Source organism: Trachemys scripta, chromosome 1, assembly GCF_013100865.1.
Source record: "Trachemys scripta elegans isolate TJP31775 chromosome 1, CAS_Tse_1.0, whole genome shotgun sequence".
Lineage (NCBI taxonomy): Eukaryota > Metazoa > Chordata > Testudines > Emydidae > Trachemys > Trachemys scripta.
The window spans coordinates 164,742,451-164,762,135 of record NC_048298.1 but is presented as its reverse complement, the minus strand read 5'-3'; the positions used below and the strand labels follow the sequence as shown (position 1 = coordinate 164,762,135).

At 46.0% G+C, this 19,685-nt stretch overlaps 1 protein-coding gene across 2 annotated transcripts; it reads left to right on the top strand.

Annotated features, from left to right (window-relative positions):
• The first annotated feature begins 693 nt into the window (after window positions 1–693).
• ADPRH (ADP-ribosylarginine hydrolase) lies at window positions 694–19,270 on the top strand. Of its 2 annotated transcripts, none has more exons than XM_034791982.1 (5): window positions 694–834; window positions 5,968–6,067; window positions 11,771–12,117; window positions 15,105–15,465; window positions 17,510–19,270. In XM_034791982.1, the coding sequence occupies exons 3-5, from the start codon at window positions 11,805–11,807 to the stop codon at window positions 17,907–17,909; spliced, it is 1,074 nt and encodes a 357-aa protein (XP_034647873.1). In that variant the 5' UTR covers window positions 694–834; window positions 5,968–6,067; window positions 11,771–11,804; the 3' UTR covers window positions 17,910–19,270. The 2 variants fall into 2 exon arrangements, with proteins under 2 accessions (XP_034647873.1, XP_034647879.1); XM_034791988.1 differs by lacking the exon at window positions 694–834 and adding an exon at window positions 3,182–3,271.
• Window positions 19,271–19,685: the final 415 nt, after the last annotated feature.

Here is a 19,685-nt window from a genome sequence, read left to right as displayed (position 1 = left end):
GCAAAGGGTCGCAGACCCAGCCAAAGCAATGTTTTTTTTAAATCAAGCTGGGCACTGAAGGGTGTTTTGTAGCAAAGCTGTTGCTCCCAGATTCATAGACCCACCACTTTTGTCACACCATTTTAATCACTGCTGAAAGCTGCTGTGCACTATCTTTTAGTTTAGTGGAGGCGGTGGAGCTGCACATCTCAAACCACACCTTCTGTTTGCTGTTCAAGAAAGCCGGGAGCAGAGGGAAGTATTGCAGTTGGGTGCATTCAGTCGGAGTTTCAAAATCTATAAAGTTACGAGCACACCACTATAGGTACTGCCCTGGCAACATTCACCCTTGGTATTACTCCCTGGGCAATCCCTTGTTCCACGTGGTTTATAGTGAAGTCATCTGGGCAACCCTGTTGTGTGTGATGTATATTGAAGTCATCATCAGTGCTCCAGGGAGCCTTCCCCCCCTTATCTCAAATTAATCGATTTCTTAATGTTACTCCAAATGATCACTAAGAAAATATCCTCCCACCCAGCTGGGAAGTTACAAGTAGCACTGTAAGGAAGAGACTCCCCCTGAATGGACTATTGCTCAGCCTACCACATACCAGAAGATGTCTGGTTGCTTTGCTTTATGCGGATATACGACATTTTAAGACCTGCATTTCCAGCCCACAACCTGCAAGCTTCTCCTTTCCCTCTGGTAGGCTAAAACTGAAACAGTGGTCAGCTGCTGCCTTCAGAAGCGGTTGCTGACAAAGGATTGGCTGCTTCATCTGCAAATCAAACTGACAACCTACCGGAAGAAGGAACAGTCCCATTCCACAAGAGGACTCGGCTACAGAACTGCAAGTAATTCCCCCCTTTTAACCACGTTCTTTGCAACGTTTCTTACAAGGGACTGTAAGAGGTAGCTGCTGTATGCCCGTCCCAGCAGCGAGGCTCTCTGCTAGCGCCAGAACACCCCTTTCCTCCAGGGAGTTTGTAAACAAGCGATAGAAACTCAGGCTAGCTGAGGGCAGCCATCTCTCCTGAAATGCAGAGGTCAAGGTCCGTTTCTAATGGCTATCAGCGTCCTGACATTTAGGGATGGATGAACCTGGGGGAGCGGAGAATAGCACTCCCTCCTTTCACCCAATGCTGAGCACTTCTTACTTCTTCAAAGCACTTGCAAACATTAACTAACCCCCACAATTCTCATGATCTGCAAGGGCACGTAGCAACCTAGACCTGCCCCAGCTATGCCTCTGCCCGCCCTGCTGGATTCTGGGGTCTTCCTCTCACAAGGAACTGAGTCTCATGGCAAGCGGCCCTTTCTCTCGCTGCCTCAGGGCTGCTGCAATTACATTGATTGTGCTACCCTAGTTTTAAAGGAGACCCAGGGGACCCGCCCCCACCTGTCATGCAATGCCTTTGCAAATCCCACAGCATTGCACATGCCCAGCATTGGCTGATAGTAGCAGGAGTTTCCCCATCCTGCCAGGGTTGCAACCACTGGGCACGCTCCATTTCAGAGCCGGATAAAGATTTATTGGGGCCCTGCGTACAAAGAACGTTTATTGGGGCCCAGGGGGTCCAGAATCGGGGGAAATAGGGGGGCATCACCCCCTCCCTTTTAAAAGTGAGAGGGCCATGCCCACCCATTTTTTAACATAGGTGTAGTAGCCTCAGGCAGGCACAAAGTGGCGGCTGCATGGGTGTAGTTTGGGGGAAGTGTGTGTGGGGGGTGTTGCCCTCCCAAACTGCAAGCCTCAGGCCAGAGGCGACAGAAGGAGCAATGCCGCATGTGGTTGCTGCCTCGGGCATAAAGCCCAGGTGGCAGCAGGGCGACCCAGCAGAGGCAGCCTGGCAGCAGTGGGACCCAGTGGGGGCAGCCTGGCAGAAGGAGCCGGGCGCAGGCACTGAGCGAGCCTGGGTGGAATGCCGTGGCCGCGGAGGCTGGAGGAGCTCTCTGCCCAGCTCCTTGCTGCCAGTGACCCTCCCGGGGCTCCCTCCCGCCTCCCAGGCCAAGTCAGGGCCTCCTCTCCCCGCAGAGCATGTCTGCAGGCCCTGGGCAGGGGGCAGGAGGCTGGACCAGAGCCCCTGCCCCATGGTCCCAGCAGCAGCAGCGTGCCCCAGTGGGTGGGGACATGGGCTGGGGGCTGCTCTTGGACACTCTGGCCCCCTGCTCAGGGCAGGTGCAGGATCTGGGGCACCCCACAGTGGTCTGAGCTCCCTTGGCAGCTCTTACCACTGTCAGCTCCAGCTTCTGGCCTGGCCAGGGGGCAGGGCCTCTGGTGGGGGAAGAGGAGGAGCAGGGGGCAGGGCCACAGTTCCGGCAACGGTGGCGTCCCCGCCACTTCTACCCAGGTTCTGGCGCTCCTGCGGGGGCTCTCAAATTGGACGGGGCCCCTGGGCATGTGTTAATCCGCCACTGCCTGTAGATTAGCTACAGCCCAACGTAGCCAAAGATTCCACAGATGATCGTAAAACCAAATACCCTGTAGAAGAACTTGAAAAGAGCAAAACCAAAAGCTCAGTGGATGAGCAGGTAAACAATGGAGCAGGTCAAAGCAGTCTTCCTGCTGGAATAGGTTTAAAGTTCCCATCTGATAAGTCACTTTCACGATTCAGTTTTATCACTGGAGCAGTTGCATATGCTTGTACAGATTGGTCCTTGCCTGCCCACTGAGTGTGATATGCCAAATTGGGAGTTTCTGTTTTTCCTACAAGCTGCCATTTTTCCATCTTCATTTTACAGCATGATAAAAGCACTGCATGAAGATTTGCATGTCAAGTGGCTTAGCATGCTCATATCTTTCCGATTACACATCCTGTCACATCTGTGATTGTTTGGGAATACAGAAGCTCAAAAATCACATGGTTAACAGGTTTCAGTGATTGGAAGAATATGCTAAAGTTAATGGCTGTTCATGGGAGGACCAAAGAACTTCTGCAGTCACATGTGGCAGCTTTACAGTTTTGACCCTTTACAAGTATCAATGCATGTTTTGATAAACTAGCATCTGAAAATATTAGGAAGTTGCAAGAAGAACTAAAAATATTCCATGACACAGTCAAAACATTAGCTAGTTTAGGTCTCCCTTTTCACGGCCACTGTGAAGTGTTGGAGAGCATCTGTTGTGGCATTTAGTTAATTATCATGAAGCTACTTGCCTGACTTAATACAACTTTTGCCCTACATATCAATGACACCAAGAGAATCAAATACTTGAGCAAGAAAATTACAGATGAACATATAAGTCTTTTTGCCTCAGAAACCAGGAAGCACATAGCTTCTTTGCAGCTAGTAAGTAAGTTTTTTACTGTCTTTGCAGATGCAAACATGTCGATCAAATGGCTTCACTTTTTTAATATTGATCATATCAAAGGAAAAGTAGATATAAAAGAGCATTTGTGGCAATAAGCGAGGCAGATGCTGCATCCTTGTGTGACAAGTTAACTGAAGTTTTATTTGACAAGTATTGGATCAGAAAGTAACTAGATAAATTCATGGAGGATAGATCCAACAATGGCTCTTAGCCAGGATGGGCAGGGGTGGTGTCCCTAGCCTCTGTTTGCCAGAAGCTAGGAATGGGCGACAGGGATGAATCACTTGATGATTACCTGTTCTGTTCATTCCCTTTGGGGCACTAGGCACTGGCCACTGTTGGTAGACAGGATACTGGGTTAGATGGACCTTTGGTCTGACCCAGTATGCCCGTTCTTATGTTCTTATGACCGGGATATGTTGGGGCCAGTGTTATGGCTGGATCTCGTGGGGGAATGCAAGCGAAAAAGAGAGAATATCTTTCAGGCAAGGGAGGCAAAGTGTGTGCACCATATATCCATTGCCTAGCACATCAAATTAACCTAGTTTTGGTTCATACTTCTGAAGATATGGCCAGTCCAGACCTGAAGATTTTCTTCACAGCTTTGCAGGGAATACATAAATATTTCACAGACTAGCCATCGATGTGGAAAAACTAATGATTAAGTCTAAAAATAATCTTTATTGTCAAACTCTTGCTGGAGAGAGTACAGTTTTACAAAGAGAAGAGGAACTTGATGATGCACTTTAGGTCCCTGAAGTAGCTGGCAGGATTGATGCAGCAGCTGAAATTGCACAGGCTTCTGAAGAATGAAGGAGACCTTTCTATCTAACAGCATTCTGCAAGACTAGATGGGCAGCTCAAATGAAAGCCATTGAGGCAACTATAGTAAATTTTTTAGAGTATTATTGAATGCCGAGAAGATGAAACTGTGGCTGAATGCAGGAGTAGTGAGGACGTATATTGAGCAAAAAGCAACATGTCCGATGGATTAACTGTTCTACCAGTACAGGAGTTGGCTGGGGCTCGACCCGCTCCGGGGTGGCGGGGAGGCACACCGACTCACTACCTGCTGGGGCTTGAGTGCTTTGTCTGGCTGCAGGGTCTCGCCCGGCAGCCCTTGCAGTTCTGAAAGATACAGGAAGCCCAACCCCAGCTCAGGGCGGGCACCAACGTTAGGTCAGGGCTCAGACCCTTAGTCAGGGTTGAGCAACAGTAAACAAAGTATTTAGCCCAGGCGCTAAGTCAGGGCGGGGCAACAAACATAGAGGCAGAGCTCAGGTCCTCAGGCAGGGCTGAGCCACAGTAATAGGCCTGAGCCTCAACAGGCCTGGGAGAGGGGGGAGACTGCCACCCACCAGTTGGGTGGCGGGGGGACGCAGGCCCTCCCACTCCACTGTGTCCCAGCCCGGAGCCCTAGCAGCGGCAGAAGACCCGCTGCTTCGTCAGTGGGGATCCTGGCCACAACACACTGACATCGGCTCTGGCAGTGCTGCAGCCAGACTGGGATCGGCTGCCCCCGGGCTACTTCCAGACTCCCCCTCTGGGCCTACCTGGGTGCTGGCGTCGGCCTCAGGGGGATCCTGGACCATGGGTTCATCCAGCCAGGGATCGTTTGGCAAGTCCGGGAGCTCCTCTGGGTAGCGGGCGCAGGGCAGGCCCGGCGGCTCCTCGGGGTAGCGGGCGCAGGGCAGGCCCGGCGGCTCCTGGCAGTCACTCTGGGCCGTGGAGGTTTCCCAGCTCCGAGCTAGGCTGGAGATGTCTGGTTTCTCCGGCTGCTGGGGCCAGACTGAGTTCTGAGGGCCTGGTTTTATACTTCCGGGTCGCCGCCTGAGCCTCTGAGGGGCTCAGAACTCCCTAGCTCTGCCCACTCCGGCCTCCGGATGGGCTCTTCCCCTTCCGGGGCGGCGGGGAGCCACACCGACTCACTACATACCTCAGTATGTTATGCTGGCATAGGATCTTCATTATCATGGCTGCAGTCTCTGGAATCTTTCGGTCAAAGAAAATTGACCTGATCCAAGTCCTCCAACACAGTGAATGAGCTCAGCAATCTCAGATCTGAAAAAAATTATGAGGGAAATTGTAAAAATCTCAGACCAGGTGGGAAGCAATGGGTTATGAAAATACAAACTATCCAAGCCACAGGAAGAGATGTGTACTCTGCATGTATGATGCATTTGTACACAATTGTGTGTTAGAAGCAAAGGAGAACCATCGAAGGAAATATTTTGAGGTCTTGGATATGATCGGTGAACTAAAATCTCAGTGTGAGGGAATTCAAGAGGTAGCTGCTTGATTTCGTTTTATCCATCCCAGGTGACTTCAAAAATATAACTTTAGCAGAGTCAAAGGAGAAAGTTGTTAAACTCGTGGGGAAATACTCATTTTTCTTTAGACTTGGTTTACCAGATTGTAAAATTATTCATCTTGAAAAACAAAGGACACAGAGGTTTTCAGTTTGTCCCTTGGAGTCCAGAGCTACTTGAATTTCATAGTGTCAAGTTATCCCGGTGATGTTTTACCAGAAATGAAAATATTGTGTTGACTCTCACCCTACTAATTGGAGAGCCTAGCGCTGAATGTGAAATGAGCACATTAAGATGTGTCAAAAATTATGTGTGTTCAACACTGTCACAGACACGGTTGAGTGATCTTGCGCTTCTTCCAACAGAGAAAGACAAGACAGCATCATCAAACAATTGGCCCAGGAAAAGTATTGCCATTGGTGCGAGGTTCCAGTAATCGAAAATACGCAGGCCAACACAGTTTGGGTGAGATTCCATTTATGTTTGGGCCTGTGATTTTTTATTTATTTATTTTAAACTTTTATATTCAAAAAAGCCTAAGGCGATGTGACTGTGCTGCATGTTTGCTGACCATGTTCTGACCTTTAAATCTGTCCCTAAGTTTGGCCTATCCTAGTTCTCTGGTTTTGGATGGATTGTGGGTTTTATGTTGTGTTAAACACCTAAGGCTTGAGATGGGATTTTTTTTTAATAAATCTAAAACCAAGTTTCTAAAAATCCCTTGACTCACTTAGAATGACTAACTCACACAAGCTGATCTGAAGGTGACTTCCTGTGTGATTTCTGCCAAGTCGCCTAACTTTGCTATCCTTGGTCATAGAAAGAACAGGAGTACTTGTGGCACCTTAGAGACTAACAAATTTATTAGAGCATAAGCTTTCGTGGGCTACTGCCCACTACTTCGGATGCATATAGAGTGGAACATATATTGAGGAAATATATATACACACATACAGAGAGCATGAACAGGTGGGAGTTGTCGTGACAACTCCCACCAGTTCATGCTCTCTGTATGTGTGTACATATATCTCCTTAAGACAACTCCCACCTGTTCATGCTCTCTGTATGGGTGTACATATATCTCCTTAAGACAACTCCCACCTGTTCATGCTCTCTGTATGGGTGTACATATATCTCCTTAAGACAACTCCCACCTGTTCATGCTCTCTGTATGTGTGTATATATATCTCCTTAAGACAACTCCCACCTGTTCATGCTCTCTGTATGTGTGTATATATATCTCCTCAATATATATTCCACTCTATATGCATCCGAAGAAGTGGGCAGTAGCCCACGAAAGCTTATGCTCTAATAAATTTGTTAGTCTCTAAGGTGCCACAAGTACTCCTGTTCTTTTTGCGGATACAGACTAACACGGCTGCTACTCTGAAACTTGGTCATAGAGTGTCTTAGGTACATTTTCCCCTAAATTGGTATTAAATTATACCAAGGGTTGGAGCACTAGTTCAGACAGACCACTAGCATTTTAAGCAAAGAATTGTCTGACCATGCTCAGGGTAGATCTAGGCAACAGGCTGGTTAAAACCCCTGGGCCCTGTCTACCTGTTGCTCTAGCCAATGCTCGACCTGCATTGGGAGGCTTGTCTAAAATTCCTGACACAGATGCAACCTCTATACCTCCATCTGTAAGTTTTCCTACTTGTCCTTTTATTGCGTTTAAGCATCTTCAGTGATTTTGCACAGGTGCAACTGATTGGAACTAAGTATGCAAAGGCCTGATGTACACAAAGGAATAGGAGCCAGCTCACACTCTCAACTGGGCTGGTTCTGCAGGGATCTCAGAAGTGAAATGTAGCAAAAAGAAAGGGGTTGTCACTAAACTAACAGATCCAACTCTGAATAAACACACAGGGTAGATCGAAGCAATAAGGATGATTTCTATAAAATTCAACGGCAAAAAACCTACATTCAGGCAGAGTTAAGATTGCTTGGTGGCGTGTCATCCCCTTGCAGAATGCTAAGCGGAGCAAAAGTCAAACGTCTAAAAACCAAGAAATGTAGAATTAAGGTTGTCCATGCAACCTTAACTGTGCCCTCTTTCAGCAATGCTCTAATATGCCCTGTTATTACACATACCTTTACTCTGCCAACCCCACAGTTGCTGAAGGTTTAAACCTTTCATCTGCTTTTGCAGCCCATGCACTCTCACCCACACGAATCCATCTAATGCTATTAAAGGACAAAAAGGGAAGAAGTTGGATGAGCACTAGCTCCATTAGATCCTAGCACTCACAGAGGGGGCAACGAGATGGATTCAGGTACCCCCAAAGCAACCCAGGCCTCCCACACCTCAGCTCATGAGGGGAAAAGGTGGGGCTCAGCCCCTCTCTCCCCCAGGGGCAAGAGCCCTTCAGATTTGGGCACACACATGGGAGGGAAGAATGTGAGGCCGACAGGTGCCCATCTGTATTCTCCCCCAGTCCTATGCCACTCATCCCAACAATCCCGGATCCCGCCCCTCCAATTCCCCTAACCCCCACGTCTCACTCAGTTGCACCCCCAACCTCTCTCCCCTCCTCTATGATGCATCTCCAGCTATCCTTCTCCCCTTGCTGCAGCCCAAAACCTCTCTCCCCCTCTGCTCTGCCCCTTAATGCCCCTCCCTCCCAGGAAGCATTCATATGTTTAATTCATGGAGTGTATGTACCCCATGCTGGCCCAACAACCAAGGGGTTAATACAGGCACTGCTGACCACTGCTGATTGGCAGCCTCACAGCAGCTGGGAGGATAAAAGGGCTGGGAAGCAGAGGGGTGGGGTGGCTAAAAGAAGAGCGCGCAGACTGGCGAAAGGAATTCCTGTCAGCAAACTGCTAGAGAGCTACCAAGCAACAATACCCCAGGAAGGGTGGAACAGACCAACAAGCTGAAGAGCCTGCAGAGACCTGGGGGAAGGTTGATGGTGCCTGTTAGGGGACTTATTTTTTTACCCTTTTACTTCCCTGGTCCTTCTCGCATGAACAGAGAGCAACAATACCCGAAGTCCGAAGATGCAAACAGTTCAATGTTTATTGGGGTGAACTTTCAGCAAGCATGATTCCAGTTTCCTTCCTCAGTGTCCCCCTTCCCAGCTCTAACACCACAGAGCCTTGCCTGTGTCCCTGTTCCCATTCCACCCACTCATAGCGAAACAAGATTCCAATAACCCCACCCCCATTCCCTGTTCCCATTCCCCTCCTTACTTCCTGATTGACTGCAGACTATATAGTAAAACTTAGTTTTGCTTAGCTATACCTTAACCAATCATTTTACTAAAATTTAACTAACCAATCCTAACACATTGAAACATAATTATTTAACCAATTATATCCCACCACCTTAATTGGTTTACACCCAACAAAATTAATTATACAGCAGACAGAAACAATCACAGAACCAGACAGAGATTATACAGAGAAACAATAGGGAAGTGGAGACTACAGTTATAAAACAATACAGAAATGAGGATTTCACATCCCAGTTATTGATAAGTGAGTTCTTGCCAGACAGGATGCTATCAAACTAAGTTTCCTTTTAATCTTTTAGGCTCTTCCCTTTCTCTGGAGGTGAGAGAATATCAGGACAGGATTGTATTCCTAACAGCCCCATAGCACCTTATTTCAATGTGACTAGTTTGAAATGTAAGAATGTAACCGTTCGCTTCCCAGCTTATGGCTGGCCTGCCTGCTTAGCCAAAGGCTTAGCTTAAAAACAGGGCCTCAGATTGTCACAGTAAAAAAAGGCCCTTACATCGGCAAACAGTAATTTTAATTCTTTCTTGTGTACCCCTGTAACTAGCTAAGTGATAAGACTACACCTAAATTCTTAAAGTATAGGCCTTTGCAAACAGTCCTGAATATTTATATCCTAACAGTGCCCTGAGCTCCTTCCTGAGTCAATGAACACTGATCCTGCTTGTCTAGCCTGAGGGCCCTGAGCTGGAACCCAGTGCAGTGGTGAGCTGGGTTCCCTACCAACTCCCTGATGGCCTTGAGAACAGGGGTTTTTCAGATTCCTGGGCACCAGGAATAGACAGAGTCCTGCTAAGCTGAGTGATCGGTGCCACGTCCCACTTGGCCAGGAGGGGGCACTGTTGCACTGCCACACCAACTCCACCTCCTCTTCCCCCCAAAAAATCTGCTACCAACGACTCTCAAATTGTAGCCACTCCGTCCAAACCTTTTGTTTTAGGTGGGGGTTCATGATTAACTTACTCTTAGTTATGTTAATTGAAGGGTGAATTCACAGCTCTTAGTCTCAGTGAGATCTGTGATTCATCTTCATACAATATGAGGGTTGGAAGGGACCTCAGGAGGTCATCAATCCAACCCCCTGCTCAAAGCAGGACCAATCCCCAGACAGATTTTTGCCCCAGATCTCCCATCAAGGCTTGAACTCACAACCCTTTAGCAGGCCAATGCTCAAACCACTGAGCTATCATTAGTACCTCTCAGTTGAACAGTACAAGGCAGAAGGAAATTGGTTTTAGAGGGGGAGGGCTGTAACTCGGCAACCCCTTGGTCAAAAGACCCCAAGTATGGATCACTAACACTAGCCCGTGCCCCACATTTCAAAGCATCTGAGTAACCGTTTGGATTGTAGAACACTTACAAGCATCAGCCTTTAAAGCCTATAAACCGGAAGGAAAGGAAACCCTCTGGCCATTTTTCTGTATTGGCGGGTGTGCACTGTAAACAACGTTCATTTTCTCAAATCCTATCCTCAGTTTGTATTCCCCAAAGATTTAGTGGGTGTCACCACTATCTAGGGTAAAACTAGACAGATTGAGACCATTTTGAACCGCCTCACATCAATAGTTTTATCTCTAGCTCTGTGCAAAAAAAAACCCCATCATCAACAACACCACAAAAACCAACCGCAGATAGAAACTTTTTGAGAAATGGGTATTTTTTCAGGTCCTAAGTCTTCATAGCCCCTGCCCTGCACTCTCTTGAGCCACACTAAATTTCAAAGGACCCCTACTAAGCACGTCAATTTTAGAAGACTTAGAAACGTTGATCTTTAAATGGAAGTTGTAATATAATCTTAAGTCTGGGGCGCTGCTGGACCACTATAATTACTCTTCAGAGTGCAACTGGACTTCGTTTTTGTTTTAAATCACTTTCTTAATCTATAGCAATTGATCAATAAGTTAACCTTTCACTTTTGATATGGTTTTCTTTGTGCATTTTTCTCAATGAAAATAGACCAAACCATTTCATGTTCAGGCTCTTAAGCATTTATCAAAGTGCTACTATAACAAGGTGGCAAATCCTTCAGGGGGATATATGTTGGCTGTTTTTTGAATAAAGAAATGTTGGGGTAGCTTTATTTAAGTACAGATTTAATACAAAACCAACTAACCAACCAAGCTGAAGGTGTTATATGGAACACACTTAAAAAAAAAATCTAAATTTTAATACTTACAAATAACTTTATTCTCAATTGCATCTGTAATTTACCTGGCCAGGATGGCAGCAGCTGAATGTAGTTGGGAAGAAGAATGTGTACTTTGTCAGATCCTGAGAGAAACATGGTATAGCCCAGGGGTCGGCAACCTTTCAGAAGTGGTATGCCGAGTCTTCATTTATTCACTCTAATTTAAGGTTTCGCGAGCCAGTAATACATTTTAATGTTTTTAGAAGGTCTCGTTCTATAAGTTTATAATATATAACTAAACTATTGTTGTATGTAAAGTAAATAAGGTTTTTAAAATGTTTAAGAAGCGTCATTTAAAATTAAATTAAAATGCAGAGCCCCCCGGACCGGTGGCCAGGACCCGGGCAGTGTGAGTGCCACTGAAAATCAGCTTGCGTGCCGCCTTGGGCACATGTGCCATAGGTTGCTACCCCTGGTTTAGACCAAGGCCTAAAGCTGATGGAAGGCTGGTGTGGGATCTACTCTTGGTTCAGAATAAGGTTTGAATTTATATTTGTTTCCCAGTAGAACACCCACAGGCCATTCCCTACTCAGAAGCTAAACTAACCATACGGCTTGTGAGGCAAAGTGTGCAAATACTGCATTTCAGAGCTATTTGTGCAAGTTAAATTGCCCAATAGGTGCAGAAAGGCTGAACGCTCCAGCTCTTAAGACTTTATGAGAGTGGCTCTTGCTTAACCAGATACACAATGAGGCCCCTACCAAGCTAATGATACTTGTTTTCTTTTCAGAGTCCATGAGAAGTGGAGCCACCCTGAGCACAGCATGAGTTCAGGTCTGATTGAGAACTACGTGGCAGCTATGGTGCTGAGCGCAGTTGGTGATACCCTGGGCTATTACAATAGAAAATGGGAGTTCCTGCAGAATGGCCAGGAGATTCACAGGCAGCTTGCACAAATGGGCGGGTTGGGAAACATCTGTATAGCAGGCTGGAAAGTCAGCGATGACACAGTGATGCACTTGGCTACAGCTGAAGCTCTGGTAGCTGCTGGGAAACAACCACGTTTTCCAGAGCTCTATTCCCTTCTAGCAAAGCACTACAAGGACTGTATGGATGACATGGTTGGCAGAGCTCCAGGTAATCCTTCTGAAATTGTATCTGTACCATACAAAACAATGTTTCCTTCCTTTGTCTAATTTTCTGTCTCTCATTCCCTCTTTAGTTAAGGTTGCCAGAGAGTGCCCCTGTTTTTAGATGCTTATAACTTTACCAAACTAAGTGTTCAGGCTGAAATTTTACATGCGAGTTGTCTGCATCGGACTGATTTTTCTGGAAAGTTCCAAATAAAACGGTTCTGCCATTTCCAAAAACAAGATTGAGAAAAAGACATTGTTTTGCTAATATTCCTACAACAGTTTCTTTGAGAAGTTCTAGCACCTGCATGTTTGGATCTGGGACTTGAAATTTGGCAGAGACCTTTATGTCAGGGATGTGCCTTTGCAATTCCTGTGAAAAATAAGCCCACACATGGCCCAGTTATAAGCCTTTGGGGGGAAAAAAATCTCACTTTTACATATGCTCAGTAAAGACACTGGAGAGTTTGGCAGCTAAATTCCCTGAAGATTCTATCTGCATCGAGCATGCTCGAGCCCAGGGTTGAAGGGGCTAAACAGGATGCAACTGTCCCTGCTGGGGGGCCACTATAGGGCCTGGCACCAGACCTGAGAGCAGGAAGCCTTTTTGTCCTGTGCTCTCAATGCCTCCCCACCTCTGCCCTGCTGGCACCCTGGCAGTGTGGAGGAGAAGCAGCCTGATCCAAATGCAGAGTGGACAAGAGCTGGATTGGGGAGGGACAATGGAGGAAGTAGATTGGAACAAACTGCTCAGGGCTGGGGAAAAAACTGGCTAGCTAAATTGACTGGATATGTAAGTAATACAATCAAAATAAAATATTTCAACATTATCAGTGAAATTTTTAGAATTTCTGTTCAGGGCCGCCCAGAGGATTCAGGGGGCCTGGGGAAAAGCGGGGGGCGCTTGTGCTCACCGGGCGGTGCTCCGAGTCTGCGGCGGCAGCTCCTTTACTCGCTCCGCGTCTTCGGCAGCACTGAAGGACCTGCCGTCGAAATGCCGCCGAAGACCCGGAGCGACTGAAGGGCCCCCCGCCGCCGAAGTACCACTGAAGACCCGGGTGAGTAAAAATTAAAAAGGCGCCTCTAGCCAGGAAAGGGATTCTCGGCCAGGATTCGCGGGGCCCCTGTGGGGCCCAGGGCCTGGGACAAATTGCCCCACTTGCCCCCCCCCGAGTGGCCCTGTTTCTGTTCCATGGGAAATTTTAGCTTTTCATTCTGATACAGAACTAATAGAGGTTTTTGTTTGTTTGTTTGTTTGTTTTGGGAATGTCCTGCAGAATTCTGATGTCCAGGCAGCTGTAGTGACCATGTAATTAAAGATAGTATGATATTGTATATGACAAGGGGGCCAAATTAAGGTTTCATGGGCAACCTTAATTCTGGCATTTCCTAACTTTTCAGTACTTGGCTTTGCATCCTTAACATTCTTTTAACATACAGTAGAAACTCAGAGTTACGAACTCACCAGTCAATCACACACCTGATTTGGAACCGGAAGCACACAATCAGGCAGCAGCAGGAAAAAAAAATCTAATACAGTACAGTACTGTGTTAAATGTAAACTACTAAAGAATTAAGGGAACGCAACATTTATCTCCTGCACAGCAAAGTTTCAAAGCTGTATTAAGTCAATGTTCAGTTGTAAACTTTTGAAAGAACAACCATAAGGTTTTGTTCAGAATTACGAACAACCTCCATTCCCATAGTGTTTGTAACTCAGAGGTTCTACTGTAGTTTTTGGTCTGCAGTATACATCTTGTGCATACACATATACACAAAAATAAATATGCACGGTTAAGGCTACAAAATTTACACAGATGTGATATGAAATTAAGTACAAGAAAAGAGATAAGCCACATCAAATATTTTTTAAAACCACAATGATCTTTACCGGTAACACCTTAGTTTATTAAAATCTCAATCCCTTTTACTAGTCCTGCTGTGACAGCAGGACAATAAAGTACAGCAATCACAGTTTAGCCTGTTTTACTTTCTAATTTTCCCACACTAGTACGATGCTGCAAAGTTTGGGTTGCAAACATTCATGGGGACTATCTGGATGTTTGTGGAATGAGTAAATGGAGACACAAAATTACCACTGATGATTTATACAATTCATGGAAACTTTGCAGTTGTTAGGCTATAAATATGCTTTGGACCTAAACTGATGAACACTCATGACTCCAGGTAAGCCAAAGGAAACTGCAGGTGCTTAGCAGCTTTGAAAATTAGGCCATCTCTGCTTAGGTAACAAAGTAGGGACTGACGTACCTTACTTTAGGCACATTGACAATTTTTGCCACTGTCCTAGGTGGTTAAGAGAGAGTCTCTCGGTAGTTACAGCTGTAGCCAGCTTTCTGTTACAAGACTGATTTTCTACCCTTAACTTACATGTTCAAAACTTTCATCAAGCTACACCTCTACCTTGATACAACGCTGTCCTCGGGAGCCAAAAAATCTTACCGCGTTACAGGTGAAACCACGTTATATCGAACTTGCTTTGATCAGCTGGAGTGCGCAGCCCCGGCCCCCCCCCTCCCCCCCCTCCCCGGAGCACTGCTTTACCGCATTATAGCCGAATTAGTTTTATATTGGGTCGCATTATAACGGGATAGAGGTGTATTTGAAATATTTTGCCAGAGAAGAAGTTTTTAGGAGTTCTCTGACAAAATCTGTTGAGAGACAGAGTCTGGGGGTGCTGGGGAAATCAAAAAGATTGTTTAACTTTTTAAAATTAGTTATTTGCTTTCACACACTAAATTTGGCCTGGAAATGCCAAACTTGTTTTCTTTTGTTGGCCTTGACAAGGACTGAGACTTTGATGCTTTCTTATATATTTTAATTAGGTTTTGATATGAAATTAGGAAAGGTATACAGGAAAGCTCCTTCCCTTCCCTGCCTATCCTCTGGCCTTCACCATTCCTCATTCTAAATGAACATTCTGGCCTATTGATCAAGGCTTCCCTTTATTAGTCTGTTTCCTTCCTTCAGGTACTACCTGCGTTCAAAACACACTGGGCCTGCAGCCAGACCAACCAGATGGCTGGAGGATTCCATTTAACAAGCATGAGGGAGGATGCGGGGCTGCCATGCGGTCCATGTGCATTGGGCTGAGGTTTTGTCATCCTGAGCAGTTGGACAGCCTGATTCAAGTCAGCATCGAGAGCGGTCGAATGACCCATCATCATCCAACTGGCTATCTGGGATCCCTGGCTTCTGCTCTCTTTACCGCCTATGCTGTGAATCGCAAGCCCCCTCACGAATGGGGGAAGGGACTGATGGAAGTGCTGCCGCAGGCTAAAGTCTACATCCAGAAGTCTGGCTACTTTGTGAAGGAGAACCTAAAGCACTGGTGAGCCAGGCTGGGTTCTGCTGGTGAGGTGACTGAAATTTGTAGGCCCCCAAATGGTTGGTTACCAATCTCTCCAGATTATCAAATGCCAGGCATTCAGCAACCTCAGCCATAGGGTCTCAACACCGTTTTTTGAAAGGAGTCCGTTTCATGGATCCCAAAAAGGAGGGTTCACTTCATGGCCCTTTTACACTGCCTTTGTGTCAATGAGAATCAGGCCCTAGGATAGGAAAGGTTTCTACCCCATCCCACAGCTTTCCTCTGCATTGCCCACTCCTGCATGTTCAGGCCTCCCTGCAGTCTTGTTGGAAGGTTATGAAAGTGCTTTACACACCCTCACAAACTAATTTTTCTAAATCCCTCTGTGAGGGAGGGAAGTATTGCTGTCCCTAGTGTTAGTGTGCAGGTGCTGGGGGCCTATGAGATACAGATCAGGCTAGATGATTTGGTGCTTGCTTCTGGCCTTATACGCTATGAATATATGACTTTACAGATAGAGAAAGAGGGGATTAAGCAACTTGTCCTCCACTACACTTCTGTTCTGTAACGGGGCCAAAGAGAGAACCCAGCTCCCTGCATCTCAGCTACAAGACCCTCCTTCCTCCCTAGAGCCTGAATAACTAGAGATTGGGGCTGTGGAGAACTTTAAATAGATCAGAGCCAAGCTCAACTCAGACAAGCACTCAAGGGTTCTGATGTTTCTTTGCTCAAACCAAACCTAGAATCTGCAAATCTTACGAGAGAACATGCTTCTCCATGAGCTATCCACTGGATATCCTGCAGAACAGCCTCTCTGTTCAAACTGTACCGCTGATGTCAGACAGAGCTAGGGAGCGCGAAGGTGATTGAAACAGAGAGGGAGGGAATTATTCATGCTTTTCAGAATCTAACAAGGTTCTTTCTAAAAAAGAGGTGGCTTTGGGAAGTGGAAGGGGATTTTAACTTTATCCAAGCTAGTTCACATAGTCCTAGTTAGCTTAAAAACCAACCCTTGGGGTCAGTTCCTCAACTGGAGCGATGCAGATTTACACCAGTTGATCATGATCTTCAACAACAACTCAGTGAATACTAAAGTGATTTGTGAATATTTGTGACTAATAAACAGCACATTTGGTTCACTATTCTTTGTGGAGTATTCAGATGGCTGACAACCATTTGTGAAAAAACGTGTGAAATTTTCAAGAGTCGCACACAATTTTTAACACCAATGATTATTGGTTATTCAGAAATTTCCTGTAATATTTGTCATCCAACTATGGGGCAGAGATACCAGGACTACTTCTGTGGTCAATCACACACCACCAATAAATTCTCTAGTGGACACTTCAAACAAACCATAGGTTGAAATTTGGTTGTGTAAACTGTTTGGCAAATTCCAAATTGACAGTAATCAGGATTGGCTCATCAGTAATTCAGAAAGGGGAAAACGGGGGGGAGGGGGAGGCGTCGAGCTCTATCTTCCATCACTAATAGGTTATCTCAGCTTGGAAGAAAGCAGTCCCGAGGCAGCAGGCAAATTTATTTTTAGAGCTGGGGCTGAGGTGAGAAGGTCAGATACACGTTTTGAAAGCCCCCCCGAGTTTCAGATGTTACCCCCAGCACATTAGGGCTTGGGGCGGAGGGCGGGCAGCTAAAATATTCTGATCTGGATCCTGGTTCGGACTCTGAATCCATTCACACACATAGTTTGTGGAGATGATCTGAATGCAGGATTTTGGTTCTCTCTACTTATGTTCTGTAACTTTGAATCTCTTGCAATGCAATGGGTTATTTGTCCCAGTCGGTGCTCTACTGCCCTCTGCTGGAGGGAAGAGTCAAATGCTTAAGTGTTCCTCCCTTTGTGATTCTCACCCTCTCATAGCCTTTGTATCCTGTCGCTAATGGCTCCAATTAGACAGGAAAGGTTTGCTGTTTGGTTTAGCAGGTGGGCTGAGTTTGCTCTCTCATGTTTTTTGCTGACAGCTGTGGTGTCCATCTGTTTAAACAGAAATGCTGCCTACTGCTGTCCTGGGACTTTTGCTTACTTTTCTCTCCTGTTTTGTAGGTCCTACTTTGAAGAACAGTGGAAAAGATACCTGGAGTCCAGGGGAATTTCAGATGGAGTGTCTGTTCCTACCTTCCCCCCCATATATGGCGTGAAGGAGCGAGATGAATTCTATGTCTCCCTGAGCTACTCTGGCTGGGGCGGCAGCAGTGGGCATGATGCCCCAATGATTGCCTACGATGCCATACTTGGCGCTGGAAACTCCTGGACGGAGCTCGCTCACCGGGCTTTTTTCCATGGTGGGGACTCTGATTCTACAGCAGCCATTGCCGCGTGCTGGTGGGGGGCCATGTATGGCTTCAAAGGAGTCAATGTATCCCTCTATAGAGAACTGGAATACAGAGAGAGGCTGGAGAAAATAGCTAAGGCCCTGTATGAGGTCAGCCAGCCAGAGGACTAGTCCAAGCAGAGAGGTGGTTCTAGAGTTCACAAGACAAAACTAAACTTTACAAAGGTCCCTGTATAGCTTGCGGCGCGAGGGGAGGGTTAGATTGATCTTGGACTGTACTTTACGACCCATTTACCTGCAGCTCCTGATCCGCCCAGGCAATGCTTGTGCTTCAGCAGTCTGTCTAGCCAATGCCTAGTACTAGAATAACGGGATTAAGGATGAAAGTGTGAGGGGGAAATCTGGCATAGCAGCTGTGTTCACTTTTTTTTTTTTTTTTGCCACTGCTAGCGGAAATGCAATCTCAGAAGCACCAAAGAGCAATGCATGGGCAGCCAGGTTTGGATTTTGTCAGTAATAGTAAAAGAATTTGGTACTGGGTTGAGTTTGAGTGAAATTTTATATTCCTCCACAGAACAGAACCAGCACAGCGTGCTAGTGCCAGCCTTCCCTTCTCTCACATCCCAGTGCACTCACCCCAGACACGTAGTGAGCACCTCGACAGCTGAGAGGGGAACACAGTCTCTAGGGCCCCTTCAACCCTTGGTCCTAAGCGACCAATTAGTGCGAAGCACGAGGGTGGATTTTCACATCTTTAGTGTGGGGAAATGCTTTAAGAATGGTCATTTGGCATTTGTTTAAAACCTAATTTCACAGCATCTCTAACCAATTGCAGAATTTCAAGACCTTTTGTTATGATTAAATAAAAATGTCATTATCTCTTGCCTACTGCTGTTAAGGGGGAAGTTAAATCCACATACAGTCTTACCCTTCACTTAGGGTAATTCTAACATTAGGGACAGAATTTGCACCTTACTTCATCAAACTGGATCTCATTATGACGAATTAGAAATAGGAAATGCCGCTTGCTACCATCTCCCAATTAAGAGTCGAGACCTTTAGAGCTGTTGAAAGATGTTCTTTTCTCCAAATTTTATGTAACTGCTGATAACACCTTTGAAAGTTTCTTGCTTTTCTGTGCAAACAGCCGAATTCTGTGTGTCTTACTCCCAAGATGGCAGCTTTCAAGCTGATCATCATTTATCCTATTTAAGATCCTTTACAAAAGAATAAAATTACTACAAAATGTAATCTGATAATGCAGAACAATTCTGCTCTATGTGAAACAGTCTAGATTTGCAAATGAATAGAAGATAGCTGCTGCCTCACCATGTCAGAGGTTCACCATTGTGCCTTTTGATGAATTTGCAGCAGATATCAAGGAAATGCTGGAAGCGTATGAACGAGTTTCCAAATGAGAGGGAAAAGAGACTTGCAGTTCTGTACTTTTGCCTGGGGTGACCTCTGTTTCTTAAGTGCTCTGTCTATAATTAAATAAAAGCAAATATTTGGCAAATGGAAGATAAAGCACATATTTCTCATTTGAAACTGTTTATTGGTGTTCCATTTTGTCCTTCAGTCTCACGAGAGAGAAGGAAGGAGTTGTATGCATTCCTGACCAAACTTAGTGCTCAGGTCACTGCGAGTGTATTTATTCTTCCCTCGAAGCACTGCAAGGTAATGCTAAGAGCCTTTGTGCTTGCATTGAGGAGACAGGACCCCTGTGCCCAAAAGGACAAAGGTAAAGGCAAGGAGAAGATGGACAGATACTGTTAGGAAAGTGAAGGCCACACAACATTGTTAACTGTGCTGAAGTGACACAGAATATAAACTCAGAGCTGAGGTGGTTTGTTTTTGTAAGGATAGTGTAAATGCTTCCCCCCCGCCCCCTCCAGAACGTATTTCTGCACAAGTCCAGGCTCCCATTGCTATAGCAGTCATGGAAGG